The sequence below is a fragment of the Dipteris shenzhenensis genome, chromosome 3 (genome assembly GCF_047967505.1).
Source record: "Dipteris shenzhenensis isolate YYH24624 ecotype China chromosome 3, Dip_SZ_1.0, whole genome shotgun sequence".
Classification (NCBI taxonomy): Eukaryota; Viridiplantae; Streptophyta; class Polypodiopsida; order Gleicheniales; family Dipteridaceae; genus Dipteris; species Dipteris shenzhenensis.
The window spans coordinates 56,998,994-57,019,890 of NC_141598.1; the positions used below are offsets into that span (position 1 = coordinate 56,998,994).

General features: G+C 44.6%; 1 protein-coding gene across 1 annotated transcript; it reads right to left on the minus strand.

The window, feature by feature from the left end:
- Positions 1-970: 970 nt before the first annotated feature.
- On the minus strand, positions 971-20,759 carry LOC147904048 (putative serine/threonine-protein kinase At1g09600). The gene is made up of 9 exons (XM_087370278.1): positions 20,715-20,759; positions 20,223-20,618; positions 19,462-19,746; positions 19,005-19,322; positions 18,138-18,365; positions 17,900-17,994; positions 3,207-3,336; positions 1,867-2,415; positions 971-1,680 (listed from the first exon to the last, which is right to left on the minus strand). The coding sequence occupies exons 1-9, from the start codon at positions 20,748-20,750 to the stop codon at positions 1,450-1,452; spliced, it is 2,268 nt and encodes a 755-aa protein (XP_087226404.1). The 5' UTR covers positions 20,751-20,759; the 3' UTR covers positions 971-1,449.
- Positions 20,760-20,897: the final 138 nt, after the last annotated feature.

Here is a 20,897-nt window from a genome sequence, read left to right on the forward strand (position 1 = left end):
TGATGGGAGTCTGATGATCAAGCTGATGGGTGGCAGAGAGCCCGGAGGAGATGCAGCAGGCTGGGAAATGCCATGCATGCTGTCCATAAGGTATTGGAAGAAGAGGGGCCAATGAAGCAAGGATTAGTGGTGGCAAGGGGGAGGGAGGGAGCTGGCCAAAGCAAGAGACAGATCCGTGCTAAAAATTATCCCCATCTGCAGACATATATGCACAATCATTCTTACTCTAGCCCAGTTCGTGAGTCAAACATTACATCTTCGTTGTATTTTTAAGCAGGCATTTCAAATCTAATAGATTGGCATGGCGATACAAATATCCTCCAATATAGGCCAAAAATAATAATAATTGACAGATCTGCTTGATTGGTATATTCAATTGGCATAGCTGAGAATGATAATCACTTTACTTTCCCACAGAAAAGCTATTTGAGAGAAGGAAATCCAGCCCATGTAGCTGTCAACATTCTACAGAGGTCTACACTGCAAATTGCCAAAGAAAATCAAGAAAGGCTGTTCAATTACCAGGTATGTTGAGAGTGCTAAACATGAGGGTAGCATGGGATTAGATCACAGCCTGGTTCATGTCAGCTTTTCCATTTCTAAAAGCTTCAAATGTAGATAGGATTCACAGAACTCTACATAGAATACTGATCGACAATAGCTGATTTCAAGCAAGGACCTTTTCATTGCAAATACAATCACTATGTCAAAGATCTATTATCTAGGAATACTGATTGTGAAAATGAAAATCAAGGTATACTTCATATTAAACATAAAATCAAGCAAGACAAGTCTTAAAATAACCACATTCAGTTTTTGATTATCCCCCCACCTCTTTCTTCCCATTGTATTCAACAACATAATTACCCTGATATGCCTTTGTGACTATGAAATACTCATCTGTTCATATAGTGGGAGACAGGCATCTGTCTAAACAACACTCTAGGTTGCACCAACCTTTAAAAAATTATATTCTTGGCTCTTACACAAGAAATACCTTGATATTACAAACAAGGCACCTTAAAGATGCCTGAGATTCTAGATTTCAAACATAATTCATAAATGACTTCTCTGCGTACCGAGCCTGGCCCCTATCTTGGCAAAACAAAACTTGCAAGATTAGACCTCAGAAAATGATTTCTTGTGGAACACAGGCTGCACAATTCAGCGTACGATCACATAAGGGTGGACATATCTTTGAACAGAACTGTCTGCGTTTCTGGATCAGCCTTGCAGATTTTGAAGTTGAGTCCATTGAAATCCATGCTAATCCAAAGCAGATCTTATAAGCACAGCCCAGATGTTTTATACATTAAGAAGTATCTGTGTGCTACAAGTGTTATGCTTCATAGCCTCTGCCATAGTTCTCCAATACTGAGCCTAAACCATCCTCTGAATTTTTCAGAGTGAATTCCCCCAAATAATGTGGTTTTGCTGTCTTGAGGCTGATTACAGTTGGATCATAGGTGTCTCCCCATCAGAAACTTCCAAGTTGGCATTAATATCTTTAACCCCATTCACCTCCGCCTTTGGAATTAAGGGCCTCTGTTTGTTCTTACCTTTTTCATGCCGTACTCGACGAAGGGCCTTCTGAAGCTCACGTTCGTGCTCCTCAAGATTTGCAGATGAAGGCAACAACGGTCCGGAAAAATGAATCCTTGCCGCTGGACCACCAAACCCCTATATAGAGGCATGCATATCAACCATGTCAACAGTTTTTCCGAGCGTGACCCCCGTCATCTCTTTTGCCCCCAGACACAGAATTTGGTATTTAGAAGAATCACAGGTACAAAATGAATTCCAATGGAAAAGAAAGACTGGGATTTAAAGAAGAGTAGATGACTCAAATTATGCCTTCAACCATACCATATTTCCAGTCTTTTCATGGCGTGCAGTGTCTTGTAGATCCTCACGGTATAGCCCTGGAACCAGTTGATTTTGCTTTGAAGCCTCCATCCAGCCTACATGCTCAGATTTGCTAAATTTAAGGCTACCATGGACTCTCTCCTGTTGCCTCGTGCTTGAAGTGTCCTTATAGAACTCTTGGCTGCCATTGTTTCTTGCAGCAACCAAAGCCGAGAGCTTTGAGAGACCAGCTGTTTGTTGACCCCTATAAGTCCCCTGGGTTTTGAAGTCAGATACGGAAGCATACCTCCCACTCCGCGACGTCATCTGGGAAATGATATTTCTGGAGATTTCTTCAGTTTCTTTCTTGCCCCATGCTCGTAGTTCTTTTGGATTGGCATGTGCATCCAACTGATCTACGTCTGGGGGTAAGGCATATGTGTTGTTTCCACGGTTTCCGTCAATATCCCTTGAATTTGCAGGCAATTTAACCTCAGGCTCCTCCTTATGTAGAATGAACCTCTGACTTCTACTACCCTTGGAAGCACCCTGAACATTTGATTGAATTTTCTGCACAGTAATGACAGGTTATAAGTTTTATTGACACTGGTCTTCAGATAAAATTTAAGCTGTTTCTGTAATTAGCATTCAAAATATGTCAGCAATTTCTGTTTATCAGGTTAACAAAAACAAAATTAAAAAAATACTCCCTCACAGAGGTCTGGCCAAAGGCAGTGCATAGACCTGGCCAGAAGCCTCTTAGTAGTTGTGAGTTTTTTTGTATGAAGTTTCTGTTTATGAACAGTAGTTTTTAAGATGGAGAGAGGAAAAAGTGAGGACATTTTGATTTGAAAGCTTGGCATTTCAACTTGGTCTAAACCGACCTATCAGATCACAACCTCAACAGAATTGAAAATGAATGCAAGAGGAGAGCTCTTTCCTAACTTTGGGGGCATGCTTGCACACAAGTAAAAAGAATATCCCTTATTATTTTCTTGACAGGATCTACTTTAAATGAGAGCTCAGCTTCATGAGCTCACAACTCAACAGAATTAAAAATGCATGCAAGAGGGGAGCTCTTTCCTAACATTGAGGGGGTAATCGCACTGTAAAAACAAAATCCCTTATTACTTTCTCGACAGGATCTACTTTAAATGATAGCATCAGCTTCATGAGTTCACGATGTATCCACAAATACTCTATTTCAAATATATCATGCAAGCAACACATTCCTGCTGGACAACATACCCTAGAACACTTTTCTCACAACGTGGAAGCACCTGAGGTTTCTTTATCAGTCCCATTTACTGAGTCTCACTTAACGAATTTCGTCCCAAAAGAAACCTTGAAATTTACTGCACCTCTAAGGTCGATGCCGATTCAATATTTTCATCTCGAACAGAGGCAACCTTGCTTGAGTTATCACGGCTCACGGGGTTTTGAGGCTTTGAAGCTTCTGATCGACGTGATTTTCTTCCCGCAGCTCTTTGCCTGCACATATAGAGTCCACGAACTTCATTCAAACTGATCTGAACAAATTTTCATTACTTGTATTCAGCCACATTCCAACCAGAGTTTCATAACTAAATGGATGAAATATGTACTAGGATTATTGCCAACAAATGTCCTGGAGAGCTGTTTAAAATCAAGGATTAATTGGAGTTGTTCAAAAATGTATTTCACCAATCATAGATCACACTAAAGCTCGAACCTTTTGACTCTCCATGTTATACCTAAAAATCAAGGCTACAATTTCACCAATCATAGATCACACTAAAGCTTGAATCTTTTGGTTCTCCATGTTATACCTAAAAATCAAGCCTACAATTAGTTATAATCATGCATTTTCAGGGGCAAACTGATAAGCAAAAAAATGCGCACTTTTGTTAGAATTATTATTATATTCTAGCAGTGACCAATGTAATGTAATAAGTAGGTTAGGGGCACTTTTCCCTCATTTAGAGGTTTTCCCCCTAACCACTGTTAGTTAGTTAGTGAAGGATAAGGTTTTGTTACTTAGACAAAACCTATCCCACTTCTTGTACTACTAACTTCATCTATTGCAAGCACTACGTTCAGCTCTCTTGCTCTCACACTCTCTTTTCTAACATTTGGTATCAGAGCAAGATCCTGCTCTTTGCTTCCTAGCCCGCAAGCTCCCTGCTCCCTGCTCCCAACTCCCCGTTCCTTGCCCGCAAGACCTTCCTGCTCCAAGCTCCTTGCTCCCGTCCTGTACAATCTGTACGGACTGATTCCGTACAGCAGCCCACGCTTCAGTTCTCGAGGTGCTGTACACCCTGCGCCATACGTACTTGCAACGCTGTCAGGTCCGTACAGTCGTACAAGCTTATGGAGATCCCGCAGTCCGTACATCTGCCGTACAGTTGTCGTACACCCGTTGTACTATTTCCATACATTTGTCATACAACGTTCATACCTGCACGTGTGAACCACCGTACTGCTTCCGTACACTTACCATACACCTTACGTACAACGCCGTACTATTGCCGTACACTCTCACCGTACATTCTGTACAGTCGTACGGACTGGTTCCGTACAAATACGCTGTCCGTACCTGTTTTGCACGTGTGATCGTACTTTTTTGTACACCGTACGTACGGATTTTCGTACATTTTGCAGCTCGTGTAGTTTTGGTTGGCATCTGCACTTCTGTTCAGGTACTAGAGCAGTTGTTTTCTGGCAGACATTATATGCAGACAGCCATTGTTTGGCTTAGATCTTGCAAAAATTTGGGGCATTCCGTATTTGTGGACAGACATTGCAGTTGAGTTGCAGGTTGTCCAAGAAATTAGGGCTTTTGCAATTACACTACAATTTTGCAGTGAAATTTGGGGCTTTTGCAGGCAGAGTGCAATTTGTGCAACATTTGGGGCTTTCATGCCTTTCGCCCTCTTTTGTATGCAATTTCCCACAAGAAATTGGGGCTTTTGCATTTGAGTTGCAATTTTGCAGGTAAAAGAGCATTTTGGAAGTTTGCAAACAGTTTTGGACTCAATACAAGTCAAATTGCAGACTTTTGCCACTTTTTGCAGATTTTTGGACATTGAGCAGAGCATTGTGGTGCATTTTAAGCCTTTGACAGGCTGTGACAATATTTGTCACTGAGGGCATATTTTTCTTTGCAGATTTTACTTGTGCATTTCATATCCCAGGAAGGGATTTCACTTGGTCAGTTTGCTCTATTTTTTGAGATTATCTGGTGCAAATGGCTCAAAACAACTCAAATGAGGTGTTCGGGGTTCTCACACAGGAGGATAAGTTGGATGGCACCAACTACTCCTTGTGGAGTTTCATGGTTCGCAATATCTTGATTGGCAGACATCTTTGGGATTATGTCAATGGAGATGAAGAAAGACCAGATACAACACCTATACCTGTCACTCCTACTGCTGGAGGCAGGGGAAGAGGTACAAATACAACACAGGTAATTGGAGCAGCCGCTCCAGGAGCTCCCACAGCAGAGCAGAAAAGATGGGACTCTAGAGATACACAAGCTCTTTCAATAATTTCTCTTTCTGTCAAGAGGTTCATTATACCTCATATTCGGTCATGCAAGACATCTATGGCAGCTTGGGTAATACTTGAGAGTATGTTTGCAGCAAGAAATGATGCCAGGGTTTCCTTTCTGAAGCGAGAACTTTCCCATACAAATATGGAGGAGGAAGATTCCATGAACTCTCACCTCACAAAGCTTCAGGATCTCAGGGAACAATTGCTGAATATTGATGAAGTCATTCCGGATTCAGAGATGATCACTACCACTCTGAACTCTCGTCCTGAGTCCTATCTCGGTTTCCACACCTCGCTGAATTTGCCATTGAGGGGGGCAGCAATCCTCTCTCCTTTCACGATTGGTAGGGCTTCTGTTGCAGGAGGAACAAACACGCAGAAATATGGCAACCCGGGCTGGCGAGCATGCTGTGCTCTCCAAGTTCAAACCCAAGGGTAAAGGGCAGCATAAGCCACATGCCAATCGGCCCACACATCAGCATAAAGCTTATTCTGGACAGCCTTCTTATAAGGCACGGGGTAATATAAATAAGCAGAAAAAGAAGGGCATCTATCATTATTGCAAGAAGCCAGGTCATTATATTGGAGAGTGCAAGAAGCGCATAGCCAAAGAGAAGAAAAGGGATTCCGGTATGGCTGTGTGAGATGCATCAGTTCCACATTCTCATGATGGAGGAGATGTTGCAGCCAACTTGGTTGAAGAGCACTATGCCTTTTTGTCTTACACTTAAGATTTTTCAGTGGGTAGTTCAGATACTACAGCCACTAATGATGATGATCCATATGCTTTCTTGACTTGCAGTTACGATCCTTCAAAGGATGAATGCTCTTTTAGTGTTGATGAGACACTACATACTTGGTATTTTGACAGTGGTGCTTCAAAGCACAACTTCCAAGAAAAATCTGTTTGTGACTCTGCTTTCTTCACCCACCAAGAAGAAGGTAACTTGTGCAAATAATTCTTCTTATTCAGTGTGTAGAGTGGGAGACATTATTCTCACATCCACTGATGGCACAGATTTCAGAATTTCAGATGTACTCTTTGTGCCAGGCATTAAGAAGAATTTGCTTTCAGTGTCCTCCCTCAATAGAGGAGGATTTCAGGTCGTTTTTTATGATGACAAATGTGCAATCAAAGACAAAGAAAATGACTATGCTTTGAGGTTGTCTAGCACTTTGTATCGAGGTCTTTTTCAGCTTGATTTATATGAAAAAAGATCCCATCTTGCATTATCAGTTAGCACTCCCACTGCTGCGATGCAAAATGCGGAGTTATGGCATGCCAAGTATGGGCACATGAGCTATGGCAGCTTAATGACACTTCAGAGACATGATATGGTTGATGCATTACCTCCTTTGGAGTCGCCGCCTCCTCATGCATGTGAAGGTTGCATTCTTGGCAAAATGCATAGGCTTCCCTTTAAAACGGATGGTGCAATAAAAGCTACAAGAACATTTCAGCTTATTCATAGTGATGTCTGAGGTCCCATGAGGACACTTGCTTTTGGGGGTTATCTCTATTTTGTTACATTCATAGATGACTTTACCAACTACACTTGGGTCTATGGTCTCAAGGCAAAATCAAAAGTGTTTATGTTTTCACTTTGTGGCTATGGTTGAAAATGAGACAGGACTCAAGGTGCAGACACTTCGCACAGATTGAGGGGGGGAGTATATGTCTCATGAATTTGAGACATTTCTGAAAGAAAAAGGCATTATGCATCAGCTTACAATGAGGCTTACACCTCAACACAATGGCAAAGCTGAACGAAAGAATCGCACCACCATGGAAATGGATAGATGCATGCTTATAAGTAAGAAGTTACCTCACAGGTTTTGGCTGGAAGGCCTCATGTGTGTCAACTATATTTTAAATTGGGCTCCTACAAAGGCTTTGAAGTAAGAAGTTACCTCACAGGTTTTGGCTGGAAGGCGTCATGTGTGTCAACTATATTTTAAATTGGGCTCCTACAAAGGCTTTGAAGACAATCACTCCCTATGAGGCATGGCATGGGAGAAAGCTTTCAGTGGACCACTTTAGAGTTTTTGGTTGTGTTGCATATGCTCGCGTGCCTGTGGAGTTCAGACACAAGTTGTCAGATAAGGCACTCAAATGCATTTTTGTGGGATATAGTTCACAAAGCAAAGGTTATCGTCTCTACAATCCTGCTACACGCAAGATTTTTGTTAGTAGAGATGTTATATTCTCTGAAAATTCTGCACATACACATGCTGAATTTCAGATTCCGGCCTCTTCAGATGATGTGTTTGAGGGGATGCTTCCTATAGCATTTGGTTCCCCCGCTGAAACTCAGAATTTACAGCAACCTCCGCCAACTCCACAAGTACAGATTCAGCCCCCATCTGAATTGGTACAACCTCAGGGTGTGGATGAAGTTGTCAAGCAAGAAATTCAAGAGATACACACAGCCAAAACAGTCCCGCATTGGTTGCTTCAGACTCTCAAGGAGAGTAGGCTTGAAGCTCCATTGCCTAGCAAAACTCGTAGTGCAATAAGGCACATGGAGGGAGCTCATTCAGTTGAATCAGCTTATGCAGGTACTCTTCTTGATTAGGAGGAGCCTGAGAATGTGCTTGCAGTCCATTCATAAAAATCAGACTAGGGATGTTGTGGATTTGCCACCAGGTAAGAATGCCATAGGTACACGGTGGGTTTTCAAAGTCAAAAGAAAGCCAGATGGGTCCATTGATCAGTACAAGGCAAGGCTGGTTGCAAAAGGATATGCTTAGAAAAAAGGCATAGATTATGAGGAGACTTTTGCTCCTACATCCAGGATGACCACCATCAGGTCAGTTATAGAAATGGCTGCAAATTTTGAATGCAACCTCCAGGCTTTGAAATTCCAAGAAATGCACATCAAGTATGCAAGCTGAATAAAGCTTTGTATGGGCTGAAACAAGCCCCACATGCATGGTATGCCAAAATTGATGCCTTTCTAACCAGCAAGGGGCTGCACAATAGTCCAACTGAGAGCACCCTCTACATCAAGAAGGATGGGGGGGACATTTTGGTCATCATTCTTTATGTAGATGACATGCTGCTCACCGGATCAAATGAGGAAGTAATTACAGATTTCAAAGCCCAATTGAAAGCTACATTTGATATGTCAGACTTAGGCTTGTTACATTTCTTTTTGGGGATCCAATTTATTCAAGAGAAGCGTGGCATTGTTATGTCTCAGTCCAAGTATGTTCAAAAGCTCTTGGACAGATTCAACGTGCATGATTGCAAGCCTATGTCCACTCCCATGGAGCCGGGGCTGAAGCTTACAATAATGCATGATGCGGGTGAATCAATTGATGTCACACTCTATAGTCATGCTGTTGGATGCCTCATTTATCTCTGCAATACACGACCTGATATTCAATTTTCAGTTTCTCAGGTGAGCAGGTATATGCACAGCCCAAAGATTATGCATTGGCAGGCTGTAAAACGCATCTTCCGTTACTTGCATACAAAGTCTTTTGGCTTGATGTTTCCCAAGGGGGGTGACTTGCAGATGCATGCTTACAGTGACTCAAATTGGGCTGGAGACTATGATACTAGGCAGTCCACCAGTGGGAATTGTTTCTTTCTAGGACATGCTTACATTTCTTGGTTGAGCAAGAAACAATCTACAGTGGCTACCTCCTCATGTGAAGCTGAGTATAGGGCAGCTTTCACAGCGACAGTTGAATGTGTTTGGCTGCATCGTTTGTTTGCTGATCTTCATCTTTCATTGGAGGGTCCTTCTCCGATTCTCACTGTGCTATAGTAGTGGCAAAGAATCATGTGTTTCATGCTCGCACGAAGCACATTCAGGTTCACTATCACTATGTCAGAGAGAAGTTGCATGCAGGAGAGATCAATATGATCTATGTGTCAACACATGACAATGTTGCAGGCATCTTCACCAAAGCACTTCCACGTGAAAAGTTTGAGGCATTTCGCAGTGCCTTGAACTTATCTCCTTTTGGTGATTGATCATTTCCTTGTACATGACATTGGCACTACAGGGGGGTGTTAGAATTATTATTATACTCTAGCAGTGACCAATGTAATGTAAGGGGCACTTTTCCCTCATTTAGAGGTTTTTCCCCGTAACCACAGTTAGTTCACTAACTACGGTTAGTGAAGGATAAGGTTTTGTCACTTAGACAAAACCTATCCCACTTCTTGTACTACTAACTTCATCTATTGCAAGCACTATGTTCAGCTCTCTTGCTCTCACACTCTCTTTTCTAACAACTTTATCTTAAGAAAGCGGCACATCTGAAAATGGGATATATGTCTTGCAACAACAAGGTGAGCTGCAATTGTCTTGTCCATATCCAAGTGATATAATGTCATAACTTGTGATTCATACTACTATCCACATTTCGGCACTCCTTAAATGGCTTTAGCATTATTATAAGATGACAGTTTGAAATGGTTATTGGTGGATAGCACACGTATTGGTTGAAATGTCTTCCCACGAGGACTTCCTATTTGTTCATAGACATGGCTTTTCTTTTCAACCTATGCCTTTCTAACAAAATGGTGGGTTTGCTCCGATCCTCACTCTCATCATGTATATGTAACTATGACCTTTGGAAGCAGTTAAAGGGACACCATGGCAAAGACATGAGGTGAGGCCACGTTGCAGATGGCTATGTGAAACTAGAGGGATTTTTATGTCTTGAAGGTAGTCAAAGGCCTTTGTCATGTACTGATCTAGAGCCCTGTCCTCTCTCAATACATGTTGGTTTTGGCCACACAAGCGAGCTCTCTTAAGTTCTTCTACAATGAAATACCAGATGTAGTGATGAGAGTCGAAGATCATCAATGTTGGTCTTGCTAGTGGATTGATAGTTTGCTTGTTGCTCATGGATTTTATCAGTAGCAATGTGTTTCTCTATCTTCAAACTCCAGTGTTCCCAGCATTTCAGCATTATAACGCAGATACTTTAGTTGTTTCATTTATGACATTTGCACTTTTGGGGGGGGAAGAGGGAGGGGGGGGGGGGGGGGGGGGACTAGACTAGACACCTCCAGTTCCCCTCCATGGGGTGTATTTCATGAAGTATTTAGATTTTGGTCTCATAGGCCTTTTTGGTTTTTTGTGGATCGTACCATAAGCACGCCTATTCTGGTTTGTTTTTTAGTCTCATAGATCCTTCATGTTGGAAATAGAGGATAGAATCACTCACACCTCACTTCCTCTCTAGCTCATACAACACTCAGAAAACTGAAAGAGAGATAGACCAAAACTCAGATATATTCCCCCACAATGGTGGGCAACAAAAGCTCAAGATAGAGCATGTACAAACAGCCCGAGTGCTGTCACAAAATGCTGAGTCTCTTCCTCTTCCTATGCGCTTGCCTATGTGCAAGGCTTTAGTGCAGGTGATGAGGAATGAGGGGGGAAGGGGGGGATATTTATAGGAGGGCAAGGAGCCCTCAAGAAGTGGCCGACCAGGGGTCGGTCCCCTACTATATGCACCGACTGGTAGGGAGCCCTAACCAACCAGATCTGGTCGGTTATATAGGGCAGAAGATGGCCGACCAGATCCGACTGATCTGGCCTATAAGTAGGCCCCTTTGCGGGGCTTGTGGGCTGCTGCTGCCAGGCCCAAACTCTGCCCTCCATACTCAGATCCAGGCCCTCTTCTGCTGGCGCAATATCCCATGTAAGGTGCTGCTTCCTGTTGTCTCAGATCTGGTGCAGATCCTCAGCCAGATAGCCAGGTCTGTGTGTGCTATACTTCTCCCCCATACCCCTATGGTCTCTTGCCCCCTTGTCCCCTCAAATCGGGGGCTCACAGGTGGGGCAGTGACCTTCTAACACCCCCTCTCAGTGTCACAACTGTGGGCTGATCCCCATGTGTCGAATGAGGTGCTCCAGCTGCTCTCTGGGAAGCGCCTTCGTGAAGACATCTGAGATGTCGTCGTTGGTTGGGCAGTATATCAACTCTATGACTTCTTCGTCGATGAGTTCCCATACAAAGTGGTAGTGGACCTCGATGTGCTTCGACTGTGCATGGAACACGGGGTTGTTGGTGATCGCTATGCAAGTCTAGTTGTTGCACATAACGGCAATCGCATCTTCTTGGGCCACATCACTATCATAGAAACCTCCCAACTCGATGCCTCTTGTATAAGTGATGCCGTAGGTGCTGGTACCCTTCAAGTACCTTAGCACCCTCATACTTGCGTCCCAATGAGCCTTCTTGGGTGTAGCGGAGAACTGACAGAGCAATCCAACTGCGAAGGAGATGTCTAGTTGAGTATTGGTGAGGTAAAGCAAACTCCCCACCAAGCGTCGATATAGTGATGAATCAACTGGCTGAGATGGATAACACACACTCAGCTTCAGACCAATCTCCATGGGAGTCACTGCAGCTTTGCAATTTTCCATCTCAAAGCATTTGAGCAATTCCCTGCAATACTTCTCTTGTGAAATAAAGATATTGCTCTTTCCCTATTTCACCTCAATCCCAAGGAAGTAGTGAAGTATGCCTAAGTCAATCATCCCGAACTCCTCCATAAGAAGTCTCTTTGTTAGAAAATACCCAACAGAGGGTACACGCAGCAGAAGACTTATAGTAATGCCCAGGAGCTCACACAGTGTGCGGTGTGGGTGTGGAATCACAGACTTCTTTACTTTTGTGCATACAATAGGTGTGCAGACTCATCAATAGACAATAAACCAACCAGATAGAGAAACCACCAAAATATATATTTCCGTCCACAAATATGGACACAATACAAAAGAGACAGATCCAGAGTCCCACCAATGGTGTGGTCCTCTGATCTTACCACAAGGTACTTCTCCTATCAGCTGGCTATCTCTAGACTCGAGCCCGCGTGCTCCACCTGGAGCTTCTGGAGACTTTCCGTCCAGATCACAACACCTTGCTGCCCTGATAGACAGCCAAGGTTCAGCCCTTGAGAGCTCAGTCTGCAGCACACCTTCTACTCTCCTTCACCTCCAAGATGAGGCCCAAGAAAATGTCTTCTGGCTGCTCCTGTCTGCTGCTGGTTCTGCTGAACTGTTGGATGTTTGAATGAGGCCCAATGGCCTCTTTATATAGGCCCCAAACCAACCAGCCTGCTACAGACTGGCCGACCAGTCTGTGGCTGGTCCAGCCCTAAAAGGGCACACACCCCAGGGCTTTTGGCCCAAACTTCCAGGGCTCTTTGGCCCTCCATTCAAGGCAGGGATCCAGCCTATATAAGGCCTGCCTTCTGCCCACTGACAGCCATATTTGCTGCTGCATATCTGGGCCTGCTCATCCTGCCATATCTGCGCCTCTGCCAGGTCCTCTTCCCAGCCACGTGTCCTGCGCCGTACACCCGTACATCCTGCTGTCCTAACCCGCCTGTACTGCGCCATCATCAGGGTCTGTTGCAGGCCCTTCACCTGCCCACTACCCTCGCCATGCTGACGCTCTCTGCAGGTTCCAATCCTGTGAGGTGCTGCCCATGTGGCAGCCCCCTCTCTTTCTTCTCTCTTGGGCACATCCTGCCCTAGGTCTCCCTCCCCCACGCACTCCTCATTTGGGGGCTTACAGATGGGGAGGTGACCTTTCCAACACTCTTGACCTGAGCAATCTTCTTCGTATGATCCACAGTAATGATGAGGTCATCCACATATAGAATCAATACCAGCCGCAAATCCCCCTCTGTGTCGAGATAGAGATTTGCCTCTGATGGACTCCGCTGAAGCCCGATCTTCTGGAAGAACACATCTATCCGCTGGTAACAAGCTTTGAGGTCCTGTTTCAGCCATATAAGGCCTTCTTCAGTTTGTAGACTTTTGATGGGGATCCTGGAATCTGAAATCCTGGTGGTTGTGCCACATATACCTCCTCCTCCAGGTTACCATTAAAAAATGCAGACTTGACGTCCATCTGAAAAATAGGCCACCTATGATGAGCAGCCAAGGCAATGACTATCCGAATAGTCACCATCCTAGCTGTGGGAGCAAAGGTGTTGTCGAAGTCAAGCCCTTCAGACTGTGCATATCCTTTTACCACCAATCTTGCTTTGTATTTGTCCAAGCTCCCATTTGACTTGAACTTAAGCTTGTACACCCATTTAGTCCCGATCACCTTCCGCTTGGTTGGTTTGGGTACTAAATTCCACGTGTCATTTTTCAAAATGGCTTTCATCTCAGCCTTCATGGCTTCCTGCCATTCTTGTAGATCCTTCGCTTCCTAGAAGGAACAGGGCTCAGCAAGTTGAGCTACCAAAGCGAAGTTCACGGAGGGAGTCTTCATGTTTCTTTGAGACCACCGCGCTCCGGAACTGCTCTCGGGTATGTCCGTGACCCTTGAGTCTGCTAATGTCTTCAAATACCATTGAGGTAGCTTCTTCTCTGATGGAGGTATTTTATATGAAGTTGACTTGGGAGCTGGCTTTGGAATGGCATGCTCCTCCTCCTCCTCCGGATCTTCAGTCGGCTCCACCTTGCCAATGGTGGTTTTGGGTGGAGGAAACAATGGAAGTTACCTCCTCGGCAGGCTGTGGCTCGATCTCTTCAAAGATCACATCCCTGCTAATAAGGATCTTCTCCTTGTCCGAGTCGAATAGGCAGTAGGCCTTGGACTCTTCACTATATCCCACAAAGATATAGCTCCGGCTATGGGATCCAGCTTTGTTTGCTCATCTTTGTGTACATGCACAAATGCTTTAGAACCAAAAACCCTTAGGTGAGAAATGATGGGCTTCTTACCATAATAAGCTTCGTATGGAGTCTTGCCATCAATAGCATTTGTCTTGGTTCTGTTGAGGATGTTCACGGCAGTGTTCATGGCTTCACCCCAGTAAGCTTTCGAGAGATTCCTCCCTCGCAACATGGTCAACCCTATCTCTGTTACGGTCCTGTGTTTCCTCTCAACAACTCCGTTCTGCTGAGATGCGTGAGTTGTCGTGAGCTGTCGCTTGATCCCTTGCTTCTTGCAGAATCCATTGAACTCGGTCGAAGTGAACTCCCCCCCTCCGTTGGTGCGGAAGGCTTTGACTACCTCCCCGCTCTCCTTCTCTACATGAGCCTTCCAGACTTTGAATTTCTCGAAAGCCTGAGATTTCTTGGCCAGACAAAATACCCATGTCATGCGCATAATGAACGGAATACTACCAACACCCTTCACAGGGTATGACCGGTTATCCCCAACAATGACCTTGGAATCGGGATGCGTACCTTCCATGGTTTTGAACCATTCCTTCTTGTTGGACATGTGCTTTGAAGCTCCATTGTCCACATACCAACCTTCCTCTCCCTCACTGACTGCATACGCGGAGCAGTACGCAGTGATGATGAAGAGAGCACCAGTCGTGACATTTGTTGATTCAGTCTTTGGCTCCTCCTTAGACTTGGACTCCTTCTTGAGGTCCGCCGCCTTCTTGCGGCACTCTTTAGCTGAATGACCAAGCTTCTCACAGTAGAAGCACTTCATCTGCCTCTTTTTCTCTGTATCCTCGGTCTTGGTCTTGTTTTTGGAATCTTTGAACTTACGCTTGTCGGGCTTGTCCCTCGCCACGAGAGCCTTCTCTTCCGATTGCGAAACCAGCTTTTCCCGAGCCTCTTCCTGCAATAATAAAGGCCCAAGCTCCTCAAAGGTGAGAGGCTTGGTCCTCTGTCCTGCAGTGACCGTAGTCACAAAACTCTTAAAGCTTCTAGGTAGCTTGTGTAAGGTCAACACTGCCAGTTGACTTGACTCTACCTTCTGACCAACTGTCACGAGCTAGTCCCTCACCATCTTGACTTTCGTCAAATGGTCATGAACATTGTCACCTTCATTCATGTCCAGGTTGTACAGTTGGTGTTGAAGCATCAGAATCTGAGATGTATTATCCGTTTCATACAAATCCTTTAGGATAGCCCACGCCTCTACAGACGTCTTGGCTACCTGGATGTGCGGAAGAACAGAGTCCGCCGTGGTCCCTATGATTAATGCTAGGGAGTGGGCATCTCTCTCTTCCCAATTCTCAAGTTCTTCACCATCCGCTGGAATGAGAATCTTCCCCTTGTTATCCAACAAGTCTTCCAGTTTTGCCTCCACTCCCGTCGTCAGCTTCCACAACTTCCGGGCCATAAGATGGCTCCGGATCTTCATTTTCCAGATCGGGTAGTTTGACCCGTCTAGCTTTCCTGACTCTCCAAAGTTCGGGATGGTAAATGAGAGGAATCTGGAGGAGGAAGGAAGAGAATGGGCTGAAGAGGCAACAGTTGAATCTTTGTCCTCCATCCTTGCTGTAATAAAGAACAGTAAACTGAATATACAGCGGAGAACTTGACCACGCACCTAAGCCTGAGTGTTGATTGGAGTCGCCTTCTAGCAGAGGTACTCCGATCTAGAGCTATGAACCTAGCTCTGATACCATGTTGGAAATAGAGGATAGAATCACTCACACCTCACTTCCTCTCTAGCTCATACAACACTCAGAAAACTGAAAGAGAGATAGACCAAAACTCAGATATATTCCCCCACAATGGTGGGCAACAAAAGCTCAAGATAGAGCATGTACAAACAGCCCGAGTGCTGTCACAAAATGCTGAGTCTCTTCCTCTTCTTGTGCGCTGGCCTATGTGCAAGGCTTTAGTGCAGGTGATGAGGAATGAGGGGGGAAGGGGGGGATATTTATAGGAGGGCAAGGAGCCCTCAAGAAGTGGCCGACCAGGGGTTGGTCCCCTGCTGTATGCACCGACTGGTAGGGAGCCCTAACCAACCAGATCTGGTCGGTTATATAGGGCAGAAGATGGCCGACCAGATCCGACTGATCTGGCCTATAAGTAGGCCCCTTTGCGGGGCTTGTGGGCTGCTGCTGCCAGGCCCAAACTCTGACCTGCATACTCAGATCCAGGCCCTCTTCTGCTGGCGCAATATCCCACGCAAGGTGCTGCTTCTCCCCTCAAATCGGGGGCTCACAGGTGGGGCAGTGACCTTCTAACGCTTCGGTCTTTTGTAGAAGTTAATAAATTTTCTCATCCTTGGTACATTCATAGGAGAGCCACCCTGGCACCAGGTTATGTATTTTGGTTTTGAGTTTGAGTACTACTTTGTTTTAGCTTAGTGCTTACTACTTTGCAAAGGGCCTTAGCGAGCCCTTTGCTTTAGCCCACAGTGGCTTGTATGGTTTACTCTTGGTGATTGTACTTTGTCTCGTACGCCCACGAGGCCTCCAAAAGATGTTAATACATCTACATCTCTCTCTCTCTCTCTCTCTCCCTCTCTCTCTCTCTCCGACTCCACATGGGCAAATTGCTCCCCTTTTAGTATAGCCTTGAGTCCCCCTCTATCCCGCTCACTTACCATGAGGCTAACCAAAGTTATTTGGGAGGATCTCATACAACTACACACATACAAGACCTGGTTAGTCCCTAGTGGAGCTCAGCTTTTACTGAGATCATTGCTTACAAACAAATGAGGGCTTCATCGACCCGCCAAGCTACACACCTCCCCCACTCTTCAAGGATTTCAATGGACAGTTCCGTGTTTCCTCACACCAAGGATGCATTGAGACTGAGCGGGCTGAGGGCATACCTAGAGACGGCCGCATTTGCGCCCTATGTGATCTATAGGAGATTGAGTCAGAGGAGCACTCTACTTTTAGATGCTCTATGTACTATGAGATTCGAGGTCATCACCACTGTCTTTAAAAAGATGGATACGGACCCCTTTCTAGTCTATTGGTTCACCTAGATTAGAGACGTTTGGCAACCTTTATCCATGAGGTCTATGACATTGGTGTATTGCCCAAGCATTTTTCTGCTTACAATTGGGAGAGACTAAAATGAAATTGTTTAGTCTTCACAAGTAGTTGTAGCTTGAATGAAAAGAACGGGGACTGCTTTGCCATGGCTGGGTATGCCCTTCACCTTTGGAGTGCTGCCAGGAACTCATCACAAAGATCTTTGTATAAGTGGATGCTCAAGTATGTGTGCCTATGTGGATATATATGTGTGAGAGAATATGTTTATACTATGGTTTGCACTCACCATTGGATGCTGATGATGTTGGTGGGGTCACAAGATTGAAACTCATTTTCAAAGGATGAATTTGGACGTGCTTTTAGATTCATCTAGATACACGAGAGTCCACCCCCATGGGGAACTAAAGAGAGGAAAGAAAGTTTATTAAATTCTTCAAAAGACTGAAGGGTCTGATGAGGTAGAGACATTGGTGCTTAAGATGCATTAAAGTCTTCAAAAGACCGAAGGGTCTGATGAGACATTGATCATTAGGATGCATTATAGCTGTTTATGCTTGGGCACTGATGACGACGTAAGTGTTGCTTTGCTTGCTAAGTATGTCTCCCTTTTGTTTTTCAAAAAGTTTTGTTACCTCATTTTACTTCTCTTTCGTTTTCTCTTTTACTTTCGTTGTAGAATTTTGGACTTTAAAACAACAAAATCTACACTTGTACGATGTCCTAAACGACAATTCTGAAAGTTGCTCTTGACATATCAGAGATGTTCCTTGATACTTCAAGGCATACAGCATGTCAGGTACAAAACATGGATGATAAGCAGTATACCTCCTGGCTTCGTCATCTTGTTTTTCTGACTCTTTGTTTTGTGAATATTTGGGCAGACTTGAAGGCTCGCATGCAAATGGCTTTGTGGTGAAAAACTGTCGATACAGACAACATGAATCGAAATCACTCACCAGCTACAGATATAAACATAGTAGTGTTGCAGATAACTTAATCTATTGCTTAACTCGTAGTCATGCTAATTCTGTGGGATAATAAAACTAGGTGAGTAGTTACAAACTTCGCTTTCTAGCGCTGCAGCTGCTGAACCCCGGTCATCTGGGTCAATGGCAAGTAACACATCCAGCAGATCTACTGCAGTTTGTGGAAAGTCCTTGAAAGTTTCTGCCAGACACCTTTTGTATGGATGTTGCGGTTTGAAAATTGTGGCATGAGGGAGCTTATACTTCTTCCAATATTCTTCAGCTGGAGAACCGCACAACTTGAAAATCTTGTGCAACTGTTCCACCTGCATAGACAAAATCTCATGAGCTACACCCTTCTGGTGATCACAATGTGATGGGTTACGAGCGTGTCCATCACAGGTTACATTTTCTTAAATTAGTATATTTTAGATAACTCTTTCATTATTGTATTGGTGAAAATAAGCCACACATCTTCTTGTTCGTATTTGCTCTTTGGCATTTAATACAGCACCAGCAGAATCAACTGTTCTTTCAAGCCTTCTAATACACAAAGATGAAATTATCATATTCTGCAGGTCGAATGACAGAACAGGCAATCACAAGTTCACCAGGAAACAAGAGAGCAAATGCAAACGGTGACTACCCTAGCCACACAAACTGTAGTTTATAAATGGCAAATGGAGCATTGTGTTATCAAGAACCTGGATTAAGCATTAGCATCTACAGCCTTGATGTCAATGCAACAAATTTTCTCATGTATGTGATATGGTGAATTCTTTCATCATCAACCTTATCAAAATTGATCAAACCACGCCATTCCATGAACAAGATGAATTCTGAGAGCAGCCAGCGTTCTGCCAGCTTGAGAGCTCGTGCAAAATCTTTCATAGATTACATTAGGCGGACGTATCCTCTGATGGTGGACCGACAGGAAGCGCAGACAAAGGTACTTGACGTGTTACCTCTGTTCTTCCAGGCATGATAGGTCTGCCGGCAAACAGCTCTCCCAAAATGCACCCAGTGCTCCAGAGGTCTATCGCAACCCCATATTCTGTGGCCCCCAAAAGAAGCTCAGGGGGGCGATACCATAAGGTAACGACCCGAGTAGTCAGTTGCTGTTTTTTACCCGGTTGGAAAAAAGAGGCTAGGCCAAAATCAGCGATCTTTAGATTTCCTCCACTGTCTAACAGAAGGTTGGACCCTTTGATATCACGATGAAGTACACCACGGTTATGGCAGTGTTCGAGACCCCTTAGAATCTGTAATAAATAGCATTTCACCTGTTGCATTCAAGCAGAAAATTTGCATTTATGACAGAAACAAGTTTTACAGCCGCCTAATAATTATAGCCCATTTTAAGCCTTTCCGTTGAAAGCACTCAAAGCCACACCACCGAAATTCTATTTTCTAAAGAGTAACCTGTGCTTCCGTGAAACTGATGCCAGGGCAGCCTGCAATCCCAGTAAGGTCATGCTCCATGAACTCAAAGACTAGGTAAAGACTGCAAGACATTCTGGATGTGACAAGGCCTTCCAGCTTGACTACATTGGGATGGTCAAGTCGCCTTAGTATTTTAATCTCACGAGCCATGAATCGCACACTTTCAGGCTCCAGGTTATCAAATCTCACTTTCTTCAAGGCGACAACGTTTCCACTTTCCAGATCACGAGCCTTGTAGACATTGCTGTAAGTGCCCTGCCCGATCTGCAAAAGACGCTCGTAATTGTATATTATCTTCCAGTTAGTTAGTTTGCTTCATATAAGTCCAGTGCCAATACCACCTATAAAATTGGTGACAGAAATTCCATGTTTGCTTTAGTCACGCCTATACGCGATGCCATCATTACGTCGTTATGAAGAGAATTTATGCGGGAAAAGCAATTAGCCAAACAATTGTATGTTTTATCACGTAGAGAATAAACAAGAAACTTCATGACAAAATGCACGATGATGAGGATAAGAACCAGTGGACAGACGAGCTGCGACCATTACAGGCAGAGGGTGGCACTCATTTCTCATTCTAATTGCCATGCTTCATCAAAAAAAAGTTAGCCAGCCAACTCGGCAATCCAGTTGAAGTTACCGCTAGAGTGGGTACACTTCACAATAGTTCACAAGTAGAGATTCTTGTGAACATTTGAACGAGCTACGTTATTGGCAATGACGATAAAGTGACTTACTTTGTCGATTTTCTCAAACGAGTCAGCTCTTCTTGGGAGCCAGCCCCTGAGTGCCTCGCCTGCTACAGCAGTGAGCCATGCAGGCCATCCTGCAGCAATCTGTTCCCCTGCATACTGTTTTGGTAGATTGCCCAATCTCGGATTTTCATCCGCAAGGTTCCAGGCGTTGTCGCCTTTCTTGTCATCGTCGAGAACGGTCGCGACACCATTCGCTTTACTCTGGAATTTGGATTGGTCCCGTTCTCTTTGTCCGTGATCTCGCTCCCCAGATCCGGTAATTCCTTCCGGAAGGTCAAGGCGAGCCGAAGCAAACTGCCGTCTGCTGGGCAAGCGGTGCGTGGATTTGTCCTTGGAATGAGTGCTGTTACTGCTGGAGTCGTCGTGATCGGGATCGAGCTGGAGAGCAAGAGATGCAGCTAAAATTCAGAGGAGGAAAAGAGCAAGAAAGAAAGGGTGAGATAAAAAAGGGGGGGGGGGGGGGGGGGGACAAACCTTCTTAGTGGTGGCGAAACGGAAGAATTTTTTCATTTTAATGGATTCTCATGCTAGGAGGGAGGGGAGGAGAATGGAGATGGAGGAGGAGGACATCGCCAGGAACGATGAAGCAGCAACAGCAACAGCGGCAGCAGCAGCAGGAGCAGCGCATGATGATTGAAACTGAGGTTGATCGAGGTG

Excerpts from the sequence above, each read along its gene's own strand:
- LOC147904048 (XM_087370278.1), bottom strand. The coding sequence starts at position 20,750 with ATGAAAAAATTCTTCCGTTTCGCCACCACTAAGAAG. Across the intron at positions 20,619-20,714 it reads GTTTCGCCACCACTAAGAAG|CTCGATCCCGATCACGACGA; the intron begins GTTTGTCCCCCC and ends CTTGCTCTCCAG. Across the intron at positions 2,416-3,206 it reads AATCGGCATCGACCTTAGAG|AAAATTCAATCAAATGTTCA; the intron begins GTGCAGTAAATT and ends ATTACTGTGCAG.